Source organism: Alosa sapidissima, chromosome 4 (genome assembly GCF_018492685.1).
Source record: "Alosa sapidissima isolate fAloSap1 chromosome 4, fAloSap1.pri, whole genome shotgun sequence".
In the NCBI taxonomy this organism is placed as follows: Eukaryota; Metazoa; Chordata; class Actinopteri; order Clupeiformes; family Clupeidae; genus Alosa; species Alosa sapidissima.
This window is the reverse complement of record NC_055960.1, coordinates 23,723,698-23,746,152: the sequence shown is the minus strand read 5'-3', so window position 1 is coordinate 23,746,152 and position 22,455 is coordinate 23,723,698. Positions and strand designations below refer to the sequence as shown.

The window sequence follows — 22,455 nt, the reverse complement described above, 5'->3', positions numbered from 1 at the left end:
CCTGGACGTCATAGTTATGACACAGTCATCTCAGGACTCAGTAAGAGCACAACTATACTTGCTACGATGAAAAACATGTCTATCAGATTATTGACATGATATCTGTTCTTGACCTTGGTCCATATAGTGTTTTAGCACTTGATTGCATCCCTTTTCATAACCATCATATATGCATAATTTGTTATATTCTCTCTTTTCACAGAAAGCCTTTAGATCCCACAGTAGTTATGTTATAAAACATATTGGAAATGTTATCTTTTGGGCACTGTAGGATAGTGATATTAATGAAGAAATATCTGTGAGGAAAAAGATGCCATCTTGGCAATGGAATGTGACATATACTGAATATTAATTCAATATTCAATATTGAGTGGTTAAAAAGTGTTGGTCAAAGATTCTGTCATATATATCATATAGAGCGACTCTTACACATATGAATGCTCTGCCTGTCGTTATATGTCAATATTGAAGCACCAGCATAGTTTGCAGGTTAGAAAGTAACAGTGAATGCGATCAAGCTGTTTGTTCAACAGTAACAATGAAATTCACTGACAAAATATCCTAATGTTGCTGAAAGAATAAAAAAAATCAGTAGTCTCCTCATTAAATAAATTAATATTAGTTTCTTTCTTTCTCTAAATAAAAAAGTTAAATATTGTATAGTAAAAAAAATCCATCCACTTGAACTGAAATAAACAGCGGAAAAGTGTAATCCTTTTTTAAGCAAAGAAACACATTATAAGGAATGTTAAGTTCATTAACAAGTGAGCCCACCTCTGAACCCACACGCAACAATAGCCACTCATGATCCATAAGAGCTTTCTGTACATTGTCCAAGGCAGACATCCATGTCCATACAGTCTCCACAACAAGTGCACATGTGTCCTGTGGTGAGAATTACTTGTCCATCACAGGATTGAAACACTATGGACCCTTTCAAGAGAGTTCCATTATCAGCATCATAGTTGGCCCCACAAGACTTCCTTTTTAACATTCCATATGTTATCTTAATGCAGAGGAAGTAGATTGGGGCCCAAATAGAACGTTCAAGCATTGTTTTTGTTTACCTTGTTGAAAGGGTCTATAGCAGGACCAATCAGTCCTGTCCTGTCCAAAACAGCGGCCTCACAGATGTTTCCCAAGTTGTCCTCAACAACCTCTGAAAGGGACCTCTGCATCTTACAAGCTTGCTTTTCAATCCATCAAACACAGACACACACACACACACACACACACACACACAAACACACACACACACCAACACACACACACACACACACACACACACACACACACACACACACTCACACACACACACACACACACACACACGCACACATACATCATGTGTGCATACATGTGCATAAATAAGTACTCCAATAAATATATTTATATATTTATATTACCATCATTAACATTAATATAATAATAATACTATTCCCATTATTTACAGGTGTACACCTCTGTCCTCTCGCTGCAGGTGTTGCACTTGACATAGCAGCACCAGAGGAACTTGCAGTTGCACTGCCAGACGCGCGAGTATTGATGTGTGTTGTAGCCGCGGCCACAGCACATCAGGTCGCAGCCATTGGGCTGCTGCGCCGTCTTGTTGCACATGCGGCCCTGCGTCCCCATGCTGCCCGTCACCGGGTCGGCCTCGCAGTAGTTGGGCGATTTCTCGATGTACACCAGGTCGGTGTCGAGCGGCTTGCGGAAGGTGCTCTTGACCTTGAGGAACTTGGGCCGCTTGTTGCGGCTGGCGCGGATGGCCTCCACGTGTACGGCCTGGCTGTACTTCTCCTTCAGCATGTAGCCCAGCTGCCGGAACTTGGGCAGCGTCGTCCAGCAGGTCTTGGTCGTGCATGAGCCCGACACGCCATGGCACTTGCACTCTAGTCGCATGTTCTTCTCCAGGATCTACAACGGGAAAAATCACATGGAGACCGAAATGTCAGAGTCAGAGTACAGACAAAAAAACAGGCGCTCTGACTTGAGGGTAGTGCACACACACTCTGACCTCCCTAATGGGAGACAAGGATCAGTGGCTTCACACAACCGCTTGCAGCTGCAGGTCACTCGTTTGTTTTGCTACATCATATCTGATGTCTCCTCTTAGATTCTTATGAGATGAGTAAACGTCAGGGAGAGTTTGTTGATGTTACCATTCAGAAACAACTTCCATTCCCTACATCTGTGGCAAAACCTAATCAGTATGAAACTATGTGATAATCCTTTGCTTCTTTTTTTACTCTTATCTCTTAAAACAGTTGATACAATGGTCACTTTCTCTTAATAACAAGAGCCTCGGTTTTGATTGAGACAAGAACTAATTCAGAGGGTTTGTGTGATCATAGTCTACAATTTGGGGAACTAGTGCCTCAATTTTCTTCCAAACCAGCATATTTTGTGAAGTCTTAGACAGGTTGAGACAAAGGTTTTTTTTCTTTAACATTCCAAATGAAGAATGTGAGGACTGTTAAACTCGCCGTGCCAGAATACGATTTGCCTCATGCCATTGGCTCTGAAGAATGAGGCGAGGGGAAATCACTCACACATGCACATTACCGAGAAGACCAGTCACTGTAGTCAGTCTTTCCGGAAGCTTCCGAACTTGTATACAAAACACATTTACGCAAATCATACCCGTGATCAAAATATTTAACAGGCAGGTACAGGAGACTATGTTAGTGCAATGCACGTGTGTGTAGGGCCAAGCGCCATCCGTGGAAGGTATGACATAAACACAGCTTGAATGGCAATCATGAGTTCCTTCAACAAGGGCCATGTGTATAGTTTACACAGATAAAGCCGCAGAGTTAGGTTTCATGTCTCCATGCACAGGTGGATCTACTACCAAGAGAGGGTATCTGGGCCAGATCAGTAGACTACCAGGGCTCCACTTCCAAGAACCTTTATTAAGTGAGGAGGGCTGCTATTTAAATGGAGAGACTATTATGTTGAATATTCTCTCTTTTAGTTTCTTCCATCGGTCATTACACAACAATGGTAGGAGCACTGCTGAGAACTACTTCAGAATTGGCTGCTCTCTGAGTTACTATCAACTTCAACAGTATGAGAGAGGCCAGGCCATACTGTTTCAGTTTAGGGTCTGAAAGATGATCTAGGCCTTTGCACCTCGGAGCTAAAGATAATAAACTAAAACACAAACACAAACACAGGAGTGGTTGCTTACAACTAAGTACAAGTCGAGAACAGCTGGATGAATCATGAAGTGAGGGGGACCAGTTGAAAGAAAAATAAACTAACCAATGATCCTTCTGTGAAGCCCACATAATACATTGTATATGATCATGCTCTGTGATTAAAGCATTAAATAATTCCATGTGAGGCCTAAAAGGAACATCATGGCAGCAGAAACAAAAAAACTATTATTTAAAACCTATAGTTAAGGCAATTTATAAATCTAAATAAGGTTGATCTGCAATTGAATGTGTCAGTGTGGCTCCCATGGTTATTAAGTGAAGGTAAATGAATAGCATCGCTACACATCATGAATGACATTAGTGCACTGTATCTACATAGGCTTCAATTAAAGTCTTTAGTATTGCTGAGGTTTTTTTGTGTTGATGGTTTGCTTGTTCAAGGGATCAGTTTAAGCTTTTGTGTGGGTGCCACAAGGTATTTCTGTCTCTCTCTCTCTCTCTCTCTCTCTCTCTCTCTCTCTCTCTCTCTCTCTCTCTCTTTCTCTCTCCATCTCTCTTTGAGAACTAAGCACTAAGATGTTCTGATGTAATGGCATGTGTTCACATATCTTCCGTGTCAGGCTCTGTGGGTGGGAGGCCTTTGCACGTATTAGAGAGGCCTCACCTAAGTTTTTAATTATTCCACATGCAACCGCGATGCTCAGACTTTCTGGAGTCACCGGGGGTAATTGCGGAGCGCTTCAGATGCACACCAGGCTTAGTACGGTCATGCTGTTGACTCTTGATAAACATTTTACGGCTATTGAAGTGAAATGCCGTAGTCTTTCAACAAGGAGCTGTTTTCTCTACCTGCTCTCCATCCATCTACCAAGCAGCATACGTGATACTTACATAATGCGGCTGACAAAAACATCTTCAGTTTGGAATTTGCACTCGGCAGTCTGTATCTGCCATGTTTAATGGGAGCTGACACATCAAACATCTTTAATTTCGACATCGGGGAATAATGCGTTTTTGTTACTGGACTCTGTCTAATTGTGTGGTTTGATGGAGGGGTTATTGGGTTGCACTGATCTGGCAGCCCCTGTGCTGCCAATCGGCCAGAGCGCTGGGCCTGGATGGGGGGCATTAAGTTAATGATTACTCAGAGGTATTTCAAGTGGGCCCATGCCAAACCTTTGAGGTTGTGATTGAACCCACCCACCCCCTCTACTACCTCCCCCACTCCAACCCCATCTCCTCATCTTCAAGGACCCTGTCCAAAGTGCTGAAACATTGCCTTTGTGAGTCATCGTGACATCACACAGGGACTGTCAGGTAAAATCGATTTGGGCTCGGCCCCTTTTAATGGACAGAAGTGTCTTTTATATTCCTAACTTTGTTAATGTTAAATGGCAAGTTTCAAGAGTTCAGCACAATATATAAAATGGATATTAAATGGAGTTCGGTTCACAAACTGCCCAACACACATTGTTGTGTTAATCTAATCAAGGAGCGAGAGAACCATTTGGTTTTGGCAGACTGACCACAAATGAAAGAGAAAACTAAATAAGAATGTGGAAAGCAATAACCAAGTAGGCCTACCCACACTCAAGATCCAGTCAGGGCCTGGTCTAGTGGCTTTGGTTACTCCCACTTACAAAAGGCCCAACAGCTTATTTCCTGAATAACTCACAAACATGCTGATTGATAGACTAATTTAATGGATATACTGCGAATTATAGTGATGATTGCTGCTTATAGATGTAAGCTTTTTTTCACTGACATGGAGACAGATTCACAAACTTCAGCACTCTATAACATCATCTAATTGCATTTGGACAGACATTGTGATTGCATGTTTGTCATCTGCAAGGGATAATAACTTCTCTAATAAAAAAAGAATGATCTGTAATCAGGCCCATGCATCAAGTGAAGATAATGAAGTAGACTGAAGGAAAGCAGCGTTGTGGGGGAGCCTATTCATTGAAAGCCAGTACTAGACAAATAAAAGAACATGGTTATTATGGGCTGTCAAGCCCCAGTGACTTAGTAGAGGAACTGTTAATCAGCAAACAATAAGATATGTCAAAACTGCCACTTAAGCAAATGTCATTATATCCATTCAATTCAATTCATGCTCTTAGGTTGTCAAAATAAAGTAGGAGACAAACCAGAGTCCTACTGAGCTGATGCATGAACTGCTTTTAACCTCCCAACAACAGGCAACTAGAAGGATGATGCTGGACATATACAGACAGACAAGCAGACAGGCAGACTGACACACACACTAACACACAACCACACACATACCCCCCTGAACTAGATTTCAACATTCCAGTAGAAACATCCCAGGTCCTCGCGCCCACCCACCCACCCAACACAGCACATTCCAAAACAGGCGTACCTACCTTTCGGCCAACCTCGTTGTTGTGCAGGTTCATGAGCGTCCGGGCGTTCTGTCGGATCTCGCGCGCGTCCACAAACACCTTTGAGAAGCTAAGGCCATAGCGGATGTCGGCCGAACAGCCGCCCCACTTCCAGCCCTCCTCCTGGTTGTAGAAGCCCTGCTTCTCCTTGTCACAGCCACAGCCGCTTAGATTGCCCTGGGTGCAGGCCGCCGTGATGGCGTGAGCCACACCGGCCGAGATGATGGCGTAGGTGAAGGCAGCCTCCTTACTGCCTGAGGAGAAGAGAAAAAAAATGTTGCGTTAAGTAAAGGATGGTTGACAACACAATCCTGCTGTTTCAGGCGGTGTCAGGACTCCTTGTACATACCTGCAATAGCTTTGACACTCAAAAGAAATAATAAAATGTGCAATCCGAGCCAAGTTTTGCTTTATTTATCACGCATGCTTTACACAGATTAATGATAGGATTGGAGGAGGTTTGTGTGTGTGTGTGTGTGTGTGTGTGTGTGTGTGTGTGTGTGTGTGTGTGTGTGAGAGAGAGAGAAGGATAGAGAGATAGAGAAAGAGGGAGAGAGAGAGTGAGGGGGAGTCAATTCCTAGAAAAAAGCAGTCATGTTGGAAAATCTGAACTTCCACACGCTTTTCAGACGTTTTGCCCCTTCAGCAATAGAGCACCAGGTTAAGAATGCATTGAGAATACCACAGGCCTCGTATATGCATCAAGGGCTCATGGCCTTTGACATGTCATACATGCAGTGCCTTCAATGACATGAGAAAACATGGCCGCCATTCTCACCTGCACACAGACAAATCACTCCCAGCAATCTTGTCTAAACATGACAAAAAAAATGCAAACACTATGACCAATCCGGACAACAGGAAGACTGGCCCATCTCCAATGAGAATTCAATGAAGTTTATTTAGGGCACAATAGAGTTGAAAAGACAGAGGGAATATATGTTTAAAAGTTCCATCTGGCCACTGTCCCAGCTTCCGTCAGGAGAGGAGTACACCCAGTGGAGGTGAGCCTGGCAGGCACGCAGAGCCTGTCGGAGCAGAAGACAAAGATAATTGATTGCCTCTTTAAATCAGGGCACTTCCAGGTCAGCGGTGTGATTTGCTCAAACCAAGACACGGCCAAAAAAGCTGCCTCCAAAACTTTTTTCTTTTTCTTTTTTTTTATTTTGAGGATTTTGAGTTTTGGATTGCAAAGTTTTCACTTTTATTTATTTATCTTTTTTATCATTATTATTTTTTTTATCAGTATTACAAGAACTGTTCTGTAGTGTGTACACAAGTAGCTCACAGTAAAGGCCTATTCACACCAAGAACGATAACGATAACTATAAATAAATATCGTTCATGAAGAACGATATCGTTGGGGATCACTTTCAGAGCGATTTTGAGAACGATAAAAAGCTAATAGCCAATTAGAACCCATCAAATTTTAGCCGTCACATTCATTAACACAAGGACAGACTTTGTTTATCGTTGTTCAGTGTGGACGCTTTTTATCGTGGTGTGAATGACCCTTAAGGCTTAAACAATAGTTTAGTAATTCATGCTGCACTGTAGCATGTCAACGTTTCTCACTCGAAGCAAGAGCTTTAAACTCACTGCAGCACTTTTAAAAGCATTTGCTATACAGAAAGCTATACAGAGGGCCTTAAGAAGAGTTTGCATTAAAGCTATACTTGGATCTTCCACCCACAGAGAATAGACCTCTGAAGTTCACCTACAAAAAATCTTTGTGATCCGGAATCTTGCGATTTTTCCTATGGGAAAATAACATGGGGTTTTTGAATTATCGCACCTGTTAAACTCTCGCGGGGACGAAGAAGTCTGAAATGCAGATGTTTTGCTCAACACACTTTTGTACTCTGCCTTCGAGTAGCTCCTATGATCTTCGGTACGTTAACACGGCAAACTTTTTGCTACCCTTGCAATGCAACTTGCCATACAGTAGGTAGTTAGCTTCAGTTAACACCCAGATCTCCTTATATGGGCAAAGATGGCAGCTTTGGTTCTTTTTTGTTGGTGAATATCAGAGGTCTATTAACAGATCACCTGTTAAGATTCAAGTTCAGTATATAAAATTGTTGAACAAATACTGAACATCAAGAACAGTCTGCAGTAGAGCTATACATGGATAGTTCACCCACAGAGAATTAACCCCTCCACTCCTGTTTTGTTTTCCTTTGACTGTAAGAGTTTGAGAAAGGTGCTATACAAATAAAATATGCTGTATTATTATTTTCTGTTGAGATTCAAGTTCAGTATGTAAAATTGTTGTTGAACAAATACTGAATATCACCGTAACCAACCCCTAAACTTCACCCTAATGATAAATGTGTTTGTTGATAGATATCAACAACAGATAGTTTGTTGATAATCTTAGCATCTGTAGATGGTCTGTGGGCGGAGTGTGACTGTATTATCCACAAGTTTCCACGGGGTGCGGCTGTAAAAAAGAAAATGGGTTAAACTTCCGGTGAGGCGGCGGAAGTAGTATACCTATGGTATTTTGTGTGCTAGTTAGCGAAGAGGCCAAGTATTTCTCAGATTATTATTTACTGTGTAACAAACAGTACAGTTTCCATCGCCTCCCAAAAGAGGACAAATCCAAAAGAATATGTTTGAAGAACTTAAACTTAAAAAAGCCCCCCAAACACATCCCATTCGTTATACTGAGAAGCGGAAGTTCTCAGGATGTAGGAAACCTGTGGATAAGTATTCTGACTTGCCTTCTGCTTTCAAAGCACCTGAAACCCATGACTGGGTGATACCACAGCTGAGCAATCAAAAACAATTGGTGTGACATTAGAGCGGTGAACTATTAAGTCATTCCCGTCCCTGAACAAATCCTTTGTCTGTATCTTGTGGGCGGTTTCAGCCGGGTGCAATAAGTTAACAGCGGTTAACTTGCAGGTAAATAGCAGTTAATGCGAGAAAAGCCACGTTCAATAAAACTTGCACTGTGACAGTGTGAAGATGTGCAAGTCTACCTGCACAAGTCCATCGAGCAAGGTGACTGAATAAGCCTAAATGACATAGCCCGGTTCCTTCTCACTGTCCTTAGCAATGTGTTACTGTTCTATTCCTGTTATCTCCAGTTCACTCAGGATGTTTCACCTCCAGCAAACGTCACTCACAGGAGCCTCCCTCTCAGTTGGGTTGTTAACTACTCATCCACAGTGAACAACGTTGATTTCATTGCTACTCTTGCTAATCACCGACCGTTGTGTTTTCCACCAACTACACATTTTCCCATACCTGCCGTCAGTCCAAACTAGTCTGTTAATTCCCAACAAATGGATATTTACTCCACAGTTACGTTGACCAAATGATTCCTCTGAATACCATGATATCATGGTGACCGCTCCATTCAAAATCTTTGTGGTTGTCATTTACCATCCACCAGGACAGCTGGGCAATTTCCTAGATGAGCTTGACACCCTGCTCTCTCCCATCCCTGCATGACTGTCCTATTCTTGTCCTTGGTATAAACATCCACTATCCTATCTCTGAAGACTTCTTGTCCCTGATACACTCAGTTGAGATGTAACAGGTTCGCAGCCCTCCGACTCACAAAGCTGGCAAAGATCCTGATCTAATTTTTCCTCAAAAATGTTCTACAGATACCCGGTTAAGCTTTTGAATTATTTTGGTTGCGCCTGATCTTCATATGCGTCTCAGAACAACCCTCTGTTCCTCCACGAATGGTTTCTTTCTGCTGCAACCTCTGCAACCTGTCTCCTGTTCATTTATCATTTCATTTGTTCATTTGTCTCCCTGCACATTTTCCTCTCTAGATGTTAATGATGCCACAGTCTTCCTGTTCTACATTGTGCTCTTGGATAGTTTGTGTCCTCTATCCATCAGACCTGCTCGACCTAACCAGTCTCACCCATGTCTAAATGATTTCCTCCTAACGCTGCACACTGAACTCAGAGCTTCTAAAAAAATAAAAAAGGCACAAAACTAAAAGTCACTGCTCCAAAAAAGGCTTTTTTACAATTATAAGATGTACAGTGCCACAGAAACACAGAAACAATTCTTCACCTTCAAAACTCTACTCTACCCTTCACCTGGTCCTCCAGCTACCAACCTCACAGCTGACATCTTTGTTTCATTTTGTATCTTGGCTAAAACAAACATCCACATCTCGCTGCCATGGCAGAGGGGTGCCTCAAGGCTCGGTGCTGGGACCCCTTCTCTATGCCATGTCCACCACCTCCCTGGGCCTTATTATCCATTCACATGGCTTCTTATATCACTGCTACGCATATGATACCCAACTCTATCTGTTGTTCCCGCTTGACGACCCCACGGTCTCTGCACAGATCTTAGATTGTCTCTCTGTCATATCCACATGGATGAAGGAACATCCTCTCCAACTAAATCTCTCTAAAACGGAATTTTCTCGGCCAAACAAACTATACACCAAAACATCAACATCAAAATTGACTCCTTAACTCTTACTCCCTCCAAGGTTGCGAGAAACATAAGGGTATCATGATTGATGACCAGCTCACCTTCTCTGACCATGTCATCTCTCTTGGCTGGTCATGCCTCTTCGCACTATTCAATATAAGAAAAATCTGGCTGTACCTAACCCAACATGCTACTCAGCTCTTGGTACAGACCTTGGCTATCTCTTGCCCTGACTACTGTAATACCCTCCTAATGGACCACCTGGCTTGTGCAGTGAAACCGCAACAGATGGTCAAGAACGTGGGGGTGAATCTGGTTTTCAATCAACCAAAAAGGCCACCTGCTACCCTGCTATTCATTGAACTCCACAGGCTACACTTATTCGCCCGCATCAAATTCACTAATGCTTGCCTACAAAGTTTTTGCTGGGTCTGCTCCCACTTATTTAAATCAAAGTCCTTTTAGGCAAGTCCCCTAGCCTAGAAATCTAGACACACCCTAGCGGCGGCAAATTCATTTGCTCAGCCTGTACGTCTAGTATCAAACCATAGGGATTTCTATTGGCTGACGCCGTGGACGTCATCCAATCACAGCGCTGTATTTTGTTAGAGCGTCTTAAGGCGGGTTTAAAAGGATAACGACAGTCCTGCGACGGTGAACAACAAGGAAGGTGGCTATGGTGAACGAAGAGCGGTTGTTTGAATCGGCGTTGGCGTCAACTTTGGAGGAGTTGGACTTGTGCTTTTCTCTGAAAGTTGAGCAACACAATGCACTTAAGTCATTCCTTTCGAAGAAGGATGTATTTGCCGTTTTGCCGACCGGATACGGATATGGTCGTATCGCTGACCTATTGCATGCCTATGCAGTTTGAAAGACAATTCTCTGCCCGCCCCTTGGATTAAGCGAGGTGAATGTTTCCAGACTATACATTTCAATGATATAGGATAGCCCGCCAGGCTAGCAAGTCCCTCCACTCGGCGGCCATCTTGCAACACTTTTTGGGCACTCATCGGGCATCCATTTCGGCAGAAATGCGCGTGCGCAAGGCTTCACGGCACCAATCTTGCTCCAGCGACGAGATCACAACACATGAATGGCACGATGTCTTCACAACACACCACATTATTGGCTCAATGTATTCACAACACAGCACATGATTGGCTCAATGTATTCACACGTCAACGTTTTGCCGCGGAAGGGGTGTGATATGCGTAGACAACTGCCATATTGGCATTACAAACTAAGCCTATGCATTTCTATGGAGGATTTTTTGAGTGCTGTGTCTCCTCATTAGAAAGTCTTTGCTTAAATGTTCTCATCAAGAGGGCTTGGCCTTCAAGAAACGTCGTCTGGCACTGCTGACCCAACACTCGGCAATCCAGACTATTTTCATTTATCGTTCCCCCGTTGGTGGACCAAGTGCTACCAGAGCAGGGCGTCCCTCTCTATCCTCAACTCTTCCAAGAGTACCTCCTCTCCTACCACATCTAACAGCCCAACACACCTAAGATGCACATCCTCTCTTCACTCTAAGCCTGTCACAATGTAAGTTCTGTAAACGTCTCTCAATCAAGAGTCACCAGATTCTATTCACTTTGTGAATGAGTTTGGATTTTTCCAGGCTAATGAACTATGGTGTTCCAGACTAGACCTCCCTGAAAGAAGATCTAGGTGGGCGGGGCCAGGCTAGAAAAAGGCGCCCGCAATCACGTTTTAAAAGAAGCCGAGGACTTTTTCGAAAACACGGTCTACACCATAGGATTATGTTAAACAGACGCCGGCAACTGCCATATTTTCTTTTTTTTTACTTTTTTCTTTTTCTTTCACTTTATTGAGATCAAGAATGTCCACTCAGGCAAGGCAAAGTGGCTTGAATTTGGTCCATACCAGAACACACCCAGAACACTGCCAAGTGCCAGCCAGATTTCTCTAGAGCGAACTTCCACTGGGGACCGTACTTAACGGTGAGCTGAATGTTAGGGTAGCTAGGGTAGCTACACTGAAACTACAGTACCGTACAGCAGAAATATGTAGCTGCACCCACCTCTAGGCAAACAGCATCAGAGAGAGACTTCAAGAGTGCCGAGGCGGATAAAGATATTGATCTGATCCGCCAGTTAGCTACCTGCCTTGGGCCCTTTGGAGGAAGTGTACTCATTGCCTCCACATTAGATCACCATCCTTTGTGTTTACCCTCTAAATGAATCATTTACGTGGGACAGAACAGATCACTGAATGATCAGGACCAGTTAACTCCTTATATTCAACCAGATGCTATTTTCAGATACTGACATGCATTCCTAAGCAGGGGTTTAACAAGTTCTGTCAGTAAATGAAGCCATAGATGTTTATGTAGCAAACTATCAATGACAGATAGCCAATCACCAGCAGATATATCATAATTTGCTCAAAAAATGGACATAGATTTGATTCCTGGTAAGATTATTTCTCTAAGATTATAAGTACTATTCTACTAATGTAACAACTTACTTTGTAGATTATAATATTACAAAAAAAAATAATGCATTCATTAGCATTATTTTGCAGCATAAAAATGCAAAAAACGAACATGATGTAAGGGTTATGTAGTGACTATAACAAGTTAAGAACAGTAAAACTTGCTGTTTAAAGGTAAGTTAATTAAGTTTACTGATTGTGCAAAAAAGCCATTGTTTACAGTTGTTAAACAGAACCTATTAATTCCCACTGAAGCTCTATTGAAATAGTTAAGCATACCAAGACTTTCCTGGCACAGGACATTTCACAAGAGCCGTTTTTATGACCACACAGTTATGGATGGTCTGGGCACTTTCTTAGTGAAGCAACTTGGAAGAGAAAAATATTGCACTATCACTGCACCGTATTATCATTTCAGCCAAGTGCACATATCTCTCCAGCATATCTTCCCTTGCCGCACACTGACTGTGACGTAAGAGTGCACTTTATATTGTATTAAGCCTGTTATCCTCCTCTATGGTGAAGCCGATCAACAAATAAGCAGTGTACCGAGGTCCTCACTAACACGCTGCAGGTATGTGTGGACCTGTCACAGATAAACATCTTGGAGCTGAGCCCATGCAATTTAAGGAAGGCCAGGGCAGGGCATCAATTATGAAAAGATTTTTATGGCTCCCTTGGGCATTCGGCCAATATAAGGGTATGCATCAAAAACTTAAGGTGAGTGGAGGTCGTTTAAATGTTCCCTTTTTCACTTTCAGAAACTTGTTATTTTGTCCTCTCTCTGTTGGTAAAACTGTGTTTACTTCAATGCAGAGATCCTGAAACACAAACATCACTGATAAAGCAAGCCATAAAACTTGTCTGTTATGACAAGTGTTTCATTACTTTTTTCCAGGGGTATCTGAACCATTGGCTTAGAATAATTCTATGTAGGACTTCCCTTGCCAAAAAATCTGCAAATGCACAAGGTTAATTTATAAACCTAACACAATGTACTTGTCTGGACATGAGGCATTAATGCTGTTGGGAGAAAACTATTTTCGAGCATACCAGGGGATAGTTAACAGGGAGAAAATTCAGGGAGTGGGGAGCCGTTGCTGACACACTTACAAAAAATACAAGGCTTAAAACATCGTTCCTCGTCTAATGTATGGGATACTGAGCCAATCACAGCCTCAGAATGTAGTAAATCAGTGTTAAAATCTCTTTGGGCCGGCAATGTGGTGAGAGCTCTTTTCTCTTTGGGGAAATGTAATCACAGATTGTGAAGTATACATTAAACAAGCATCTACAACGGCATGTTGGAGGTTCAGGGGTGATCTAGGGGGATGGGGGTGGGTGGTTTACCTCTTAGTTCTTCAGCGCTCAGCAAGTGTGAACGTTGCTCCCCAACCCGACGCAGGATTAAACAATGGCATTCATCTCGCGCCACTCTGCGCTTCTGTGCGTGCTGCAGCTAATCTGCTCAGTGAAACCAATCCAATTAGAACGCCTGTCTAGTCGGCCTTTCCCCCGGCGGAATCAAACAGAGACAACAGCGGGCCCATGGCGAGATAAAGCGGTCCAGGGCCCGGAGATGGATGGCCCACTGACCAAGTGAGAGAGAGAGAGAGAGAGACACAGAGGGGACCCCAGGGCGGGGGGCCAGTAACAATACTGTGTCACAATATTTCACTGTCACACACACCGTCACAGCCGCTCAAGGGGGTATTGTTGAGAGACCCTGCAGCTGTTCCTTCCCCTTTGCAAACAGTTAAAGGTGATGCACGGGAGAAATCGTGAACTTCATGAATGGGCCTGAAAAGGAGGATGAGTCCAAAGTGATTAAAGCCACCTATCTTTCTCTCCCTGTCTCTCTCACTCTGTCCCTCTGTCTCTTCTTCTCCCTCTCTCTCTCTCTCTCTCTCTCTTTCACCCAGTGAACCACAAGTCTTTGATGGGGAGGATGAAAATACAAGTTCACCCTCAGCGATACATGCAAGTCTCTACAGATCACTGGTGTTCCTTTGAGCCTTTACCACACATTCTCACAACTGTCTATCTCTCAGGTAGTTCTAGCGTGCATATATTCTCACTTACACACACACACACACACACACACACACACACACACACACACACACACACAGAGAGACAGAGCAAGATAGAGAGCAAAAGACGGGATACAAGAGAGAAAGAAAGAAAAGGAAACAGGAGAATTATGGTAAATATGATCCCCTCTGAAAAAAAAGTTTATTTCCGGGACAGTTCAGTTATTTGAGCACTGAGATTCCCCTGCAGCCATCTTCCCCAGACAAACAGCTCTCCATAAGCCAGCCTTCTTTTCCCACCAGTCAAAGAGCTTCGCATCTAGGCAGCCCCTCACACAACCATTCATCAAAGTGTTGGCAGCTCAATAGCATTGAAAAAACTCTAAATAGGCCCAAAGTTTGCCCTAGGAAAACAGATAACATTACCCACAGGGAGTAAAAAATCACTCGCAATTAGTTTCCGCTTTGTTTTTCAGGACAACACATTGTTAAACGCGACCCTCTTGCAGTATACAGTGTTGTATTCAACTAATGTAACTTATACCCGTGGTAAGGAGAGGAGCTTGGCTACTAAATCATTAAAATCTACTGATAAGGGGATGTGGGGGGACAATAAAAAACATGGTCAGACTACTTGCACTGAGGCAAAAGAGAATGCAAACATGGCACCAGTGACACTTTTACACCGGGGGCAAATCTCATGCTACCACTGGAAAAGTTGCAGACATACAAACAGTTGAAGTTGAACTATCATATTTTTCACAACTACAACAGGGCATCAGGTTGCAATCTCATGCCGAATCCTAACCTGTTTGATTCATTTAGAGGCCCTGTAAGATACATATACCTGTCTATCCACGTCTATATGAGATGCCTTTCATTTTGTCAGACCCTACCACAGCAGCAAATACTGTAGGGCAATGGGCAGGGATAAAAGCATGCGTTATATCACAAGTACCCCCCCTCCCTAAGTAGAGCAATGTTTTGTATGTTACAGGGTTACATGTTATTATTACGCTGCAAACATCTCTCAAGACTATATCACTTTAAAACAATTAACCTATTAGTCACGGTTGCTTGTGAAACCTGGAAACAGTATGTACATGTTATTCACTGATCATTATAATTTTATGACGATCTTGAGGGAATGTACATGCTAAGGGTAGAGGCATAAGCTGGATGCTGCAACGTGTACCCTCATGCACTCATAACTCAACCTCATATCGAGTGACTTTTGTGTTATTGCTTTGCGTGATGCTTGACGTAAATATTTTTTGTAACATACCCACTTTCAATTCTTTTCCAAAGACAGTCCTCTCGCCAAGGGCAGAGCAATTCCACCGTCCATTCTTGAACTGAAACTGGCACTCGTTGATTCCCATTTGTGCTCCTTCTCCGATGACTATGATAGCGTCGGGTCGGCTTTGACAGATCGTCCTTTGACGAGGGGCCAAACCGGGAATTTTGTTACAGATAATACTTGCCCCCAGAGCAACCACAGACGAAAAGCCCCTAAAGAGGTTAAAGTGAAATTTAGATTAAAGATTAAAACAATGCATAGAGAGTATCTAGACAACAAAGTAAGAAGTTATCATAGCATTACGCACGGACACGCATTTCAAGAGGACACCTTTTCTTATCTAGGCTATCCATTATAACCTAAATAAGAACAAATGAATAAGCCCGAGAATATTCAGATATGAACATCTCAAGGACAAAGGGGGATATATATATACACATACACACACACTCACACACACACACACACACACACACACACACACACACACATATATATATATATGGATAAATAATATAATCATAATGAAGAAACCTCTCAAAAGTGTCAGACAAGCATTCATAAGTAAAAAAATGAAATGGAAAATATTGCTCCATTAATCAATTCATCTGGTGACTTTCTGGCTGCATTAAATCTTTTTTGAATGAGGGTAAGCCTAATATATTTTATTCACTTGTGCGAAGTTTCAAAAGGTTGCAGGTTGCAAAATAGGCTAAATAATACATTTTGCAAGAAGTGCTTATCAATCACGGTTTCCTATCTCCTCGGAGATATCACCACTTCATTGTCAGTTTCCTTAAATCTGTGTTCTGTAGTTAACATCGCGCGGGTATATCAAGCCAGTTTGGCACATACAGCCTAGAAAAAACATATTTGGGTTGTGGTACACACATAATACTTTTAGAGGTACTAAATGCTTACCCAATTTTCAAATACACAATCCCCAAGCAGAGAAAAATGTGAAAAATCCAGCGACGCGTCTTTCTACTCATGATGTTCCCCCTCTTGCCGTGCACACACTAGGGGGAAGTTGGCAACGCCGACTGCTCACAGGTGGAGGAAATCCTTAAATGTGTGAAATTTACCGTGTCCCGTAGAATAACCCCAAGTTCCGTCACAAAGGTGGAAAGATATCCTTACAAGACTCTTCGGTTGGCGTGTGTTCACCATATGTTTCTCAGTTTAGAGTGTCTCAGGTATAGGCCTACTAGCTTCACAGAGTGTGACACAAGCCGCACACGGAGATTTCCAACTCCCTCTCTCCCATAGGTCCTATATCTGTCTACTTCATCTATTAGGGCGTGTTCTTTAAGATGAAGCTCATCTTCATAGACACATAGGCCCACTTTCTGGAGTAAATTTAGTTTTCTACCAGTTAGCTACATGCGTAATTGCCACTGGCCACTGTACATTAAATTCTAAACTTTATAAACGCTTACAAATTCCACATTGAATTAAACAACTTGTTTGTCTTAGTTGTCGACACACTGTAATACCGTGCTATAGCCTATCTAAATTCCCTCTTGCTCCTTAATAGAAATATCCAAGGATCGACCCAACTGGGGTATCGGACGAAGCGATCATGAGGGGAGACAACTTATTTACAAGCGCACATATTCCTACAGATGACATCGCTGTGACACTTGCCGGTGAACACTGCTTTTATTCGTTCTCCCGCACCCAGATGCTCCTCCCAGTCCCAGGCTTTCTGAATCCACCCCCGCTATGCATTGCATAGCCTATCTAAATGTATTGGATGACTTAAAGTTTGACAGGCAACCACACCGTCTAAATAGTCTAAACTAATTGCAAATTTGCCTATCTGGGCTCTTTAATAAAATAAAAAAATAGACTTAAACTAGAAACAATGATGAGGTCGTTCTGAAAATACTGGGAGGTTGAAACTATATGAACAAAAATGAACTTTTTGGACTAGGCTAAGTATAGTGAAAATCTAAGTAGCCTAAACTATATGGTCAAGTTGACCTGCTGGTTCCTTCAGAAAGAGAATGATCAGTTGTATATAATGCAGGTTAATTAAGCAGGCTGTCTGCAAAATCAGTTTTAACTGCAGTCTTAGATCATGTAGCCTATGCCACAAATGTGCGCACCAATTAACATCCATAGCCAATCCTTAGACGGTGCAATGCCTTTTACAATTGCGCCATCGTGTGGCTAAATAGCATTCATACATACTGTCATTTACGCTAATTAAAGATTTGTTATAAACGCCGAAACTCGCCAGTTATTGACCACCAAATAATAACAATAAAGAATATTCTACTAACACGTGGACAAAATGCAAAAAAAAGTTACAAGAAGGCAATGTGGATTGAAAATATTTTGTAGAAGTTGATTCAGTTAAGTCAATGTTTGTTCATTGAATAGTTTGGTAAAAAGAATTTGATATCAAGAGATGGTGATATCAAATAGCCATTGTGATTTTAACAAGTCCATCTGGTGGATTAAAAGCCACTTATAATACCATAATGAACACAGCTATTTTCACAAGGTTACAGGCAGTGGTATAGGTTTATTTAGTTGGTCATATCCAGTGACCACTCTGAGTTAGATTCAAAATTAGACACTTATCTCTGAGTGGTATTTTGTTTAATTTTGTCATGTGCCTGTGAAATATGTGCCCCAAGTACTTCCATTGATAAACTCAGTATCACAAGTAGTGTCAAATGCAAAATTTGCTATACATCACTGTATAATTTGCTGTGACTTCAAGTGACTTCTAACCATCAAGTAGTACAGGTTGGTGGGAGTTAATGTTAGCAAAACATATAGAACAATGACACAATGTTACAATCAAGACAAGACTGAAATCCATTTTAATATTTTATTAAAGTTAATTATCCACAGCAAATTAAATTAAATTTGTTTTTATCAGTCACAATATTGATTTAAATGGTCTTACATCAAGCAAGGGATTTCTTATAGGCAAGGTTAAAATTAATATTCCTATGTCCATTTGTCTTCATACATACATATACAAACACAGACAGATGTAGTGACACCCTCATATATTCAAGCACTGACACAGACCTATATCTAATCCATAGACCTATATGGAAATAAGCTTTTGGGCTTTGGGTTTCATCCTTTTGTCAAATATTGTACAAACGTTGCCCCCTGGTTGAGGCTGTGCATATCCAATTTATGTATTTAGAAATGGAATATGTTCTTCTACATTCTCTATGAATTACAATCAATTATATAAGTATTACCAAAATGTTATAAAGTATAATAAACATTCACAAGATATCATGACATCCTCTGTTACTACCACAAAGCAATCAGAAAGGGTAAACGAGTAGTCTAGCCTGTCAAAATGGCTGCCCTACAACCATGCAATTGGCCATCTAGGCCCACAATCATGATCTTACACTGCTTTGAAGACAACTTGTAAGTCGGATATTTCCAACTTGAAATGTCCCTGTTCCAACTGGAAGGACGAGACTTTTCATTCTTATACTAGAAAAAGTACAAAGGAACACCACCCAGTTGGAGCTTTCAAACTTGCAAGTTGTCTGGCACAGCATTAATACACATATTTCATCTGAATCAGCCAATCAGAAGCCTACCCTCATCCTTGCACTCAGGAAAAGGACCTCAAACTATGGGGCGAGGTCTGAGACTGATCCAAAGCAATGGATGAGAGATCGATTCTTTGGGGAATGGGAATGATCCAAACACTGACTGACAGACAAAAAAAGAAATGATTTCTTACCTATTCATTTAAAAAAACAAGATGCTTTGCTGCCCGTCAGGGAAGGCAATAGATTGTATAGTTATCTTCTGCACAGGATAAAATCACTACCCTACAACTATACAATCTACTACCTCACCCTGCCATGGCGCGCCTCAGGTGTCGTGTTGGCTGCAACACGACGGGAGAAAATGGCGGTGCATTATTGTGTTAGATTGGATTCTCTGGCACAGTCGGACAGAGGAGATCTGAATCCCCTGCTTGACTCCGTTGTCCCTCTCGTCACTTTGGGAAAGACAGTAGGCTGTATAGTTATCTCCCAGTGTGGGTATGACCCTAAAACTATACAACCTACTACCTCATCCCACCGTGAAAATGGCTGCGTTCCTGAAACCTGTAAAAAAAAAAAAATCAGCGTAAAGAACAAGGGAGTTGACCCTGGCAGAACCAGGAGTATCCTGACAGAAAGAAATCCTGAATGATGTCTCATGGCGCTGTCGTTCTTTTGCTGTCCATGTGCTCTCCAATGTGCTGGACAAATTTTCTGTATCGTCACTTGAGAACCTGAGGACAGACAAAAATGAGAGCAAAGGTTTCTTCTTTTGTGTCTCAAGCACGGTCACAAAACACTAGCACACACAAAATATTGAGTAAACACTTCATGAGAAGCTTTGCAAAGTTCGTGGGAGTAAATTCGCCATCCAACGCGACTTCAAAAAACCCCATATCCCCACAGGCTGGCTCTGTTCTCTCCCTGTGCAGGGTTTTCGGATCCACACCCCTGGATCTCTGGCATAACCCTGAGCAATGCAGCAGAATGGGAGCTGCTGGCCAACAGACTGGCTCCCTCTCAGCCCCTGAGTAGCCATGTTGTCATTGTGAGAGTTTGCCTTGGCTGCTCTCTTTTTTCTTTTTCTCTCCTTCTCTCTCTCTCTCTCCTTCACGAGTCAAGACGAACTGCTTCCACTTTTCAGAGAAGGGAGGGGATGGCTCCCGTCTGCCGTAGCTCACTTTCGGGTCGTCAAGAGCCGAGCTGCAAGCAAGACAGAACGGAGAGCGACCCAGACTGCTCACCCGCTGATGCTGCGTTAGCCGCCATCTTGTTTTTTTCACCCCGCCTGCAAGTCGGAGAGCCTGCCACAGGTTTGTTGTTTTGTGTTTGCCTGAAATCCTCTCTCTGTCTGTTTCCCTGTGGTATGTAGGAGCAAGAGGCACACCTACTCGATGATTCAAATATCAGTGGAAAGGCATAAATGAAAGCCAAATACACACAATCTTCTGATCCCGATCAAAGTCGTGATCCATCTATTCAACAACAAAAAAATACTTGCACAAAAGGCAGAACATGTGATGCTGGAAGAAATCAACACCCCCCACCCTCCTCCCTACTAACAAACATGTCCCCACGAGTTCAGTTCATTTAAAATTTCCATGCCCGATTCCCCTCTGATCACCGCACAGAAATGATAATTTTTTGTTTAGTCACTCAGTCACTCACAAAAGTGCAAAAGCAGGCTTTGGCGGCCGTCCCGGATGAGTTTATGCGAGCCCCCACACTGCTCATCTGATAAAAAGCTGTGTGCAGGGGAGGTCAGATCTTAGCATTCTACAGCGCAGATGGGAACGGGTAATCTGTCTGAGGTCCGCCCTCTCTGCACACACAAATAAATGGAGGCCGACACTGGCACGGAGACAGGAACCCCCTCGTGGTTGCGAGGTGCTGGCAAAAGGCCTCCACTAAAGCAGCCCAATAAAAAAAGATCTTTGCCGGGGCACTTGGCAAAATGCAGCTGGAAAGGGAACATCGTACACACACACACAGACACACCATAATTTCTTACATTCCCTCTGAATACCCTTCAAGATTCAACGGACAAATGGCATTTACAGCTCATCCTTGGAGGAAGGTGGCGATCTCAGCCCTGTCTGTAAAGGAAGGGTGCCAACACACACCCACTGACTCAGACTGCGTCAGAGGACGCATTTGACAATGTTAAGGACAAACTGGTTTAAACATTAGGCCTACACTGCCATCACACATATTAGCCTACACTTCTTTATTACCATTAAAGTATCCTCACACTGATGGACCTCTAGTGCAATACATTTTAATTTACCACATCGAGCTCAAACTCAAAGGGACAGCTACTTAAAGGGAAAAAGAGCCTGCAGCTAAGAAATTGACTAACCTCATGGAGGTGCTCTTCGTGTCACATGGTTCCACATTGTTCCTGTACCACCCTTCATGTAACCCATGCCATCCATCACCACCCAAGTTTCCTTCACCCACAATCACAGCGATTGTGGTGTGGAGTTAAAAGGCAATGACATCTCATAATGTCAGCCGAGGGATGTGCCTGATAAAACATCCCTTGTGGATAATGAACAGCCACGAGGTAGCCTACCAAACACCAGGAAGCTACAGACTCAGAGACTTACAGACTTACTAAGAGTAAGAACTAGAAGGCTATACAGGACAAGGCTAATATAACCCCATTAGTTCAAATATTACAATTGAAGGAAAGCCAGTAAAGCAAAACAGTTGAGAGAAATCAAACCACATTTAAAGAAATCGGCTGTAACCAAACCACTCAGTACCTGGCCATACACAATTGGTCCTAAATTAAGTCATACTGGAATTTGACCTTGTTACCCTACATGGCCTCTGATACCTGATAAGGCAAGTGGTAGCAACATTGTTTGTCAACGATGAAGTTTAATAATTTCAGGGTATTATTCAGGGTACTTTCTGGTCAAAGCAATGTAAAGACGTCATAACGTGTCAGCTTGCACCAGAACAAGAAACTAGATCTAGGTTATCGGCAAGCAACATCATGGGACGATCGCGGGATTGATTCTCATTTCCAGGTGACACTTGAGAAATACGTCCCCACTTCTGACTGTGTCAAGTCAACAAAATAGTGCCTACCTAGCCGAAAATAGCCACCCTTTCCTGTATTAA

The 22,455-nt window shown here is 42.5% G+C and overlaps 1 protein-coding gene across 1 annotated transcript; it reads right to left on the bottom strand.

Moving 5' to 3' along the window:
• Nucleotides 1-1,371: 1,371 nt before the first annotated feature.
• On the bottom strand, nucleotides 1,372-17,560 carry wnt7aa (wingless-type MMTV integration site family, member 7Aa). The gene is made up of 4 exons (XM_042090315.1): nucleotides 16,700-17,560; nucleotides 15,764-15,990; nucleotides 5,555-5,826; nucleotides 1,372-1,917 (listed from the first exon to the last, which is right to left on the bottom strand). The coding sequence occupies exons 1-4, from the start codon at nucleotides 16,768-16,770 to the stop codon at nucleotides 1,444-1,446; spliced, it is 1,044 nt and encodes a 347-aa protein (XP_041946249.1). The 5' UTR covers nucleotides 16,771-17,560; the 3' UTR covers nucleotides 1,372-1,443.
• Nucleotides 17,561-22,455: the final 4,895 nt, after the last annotated feature.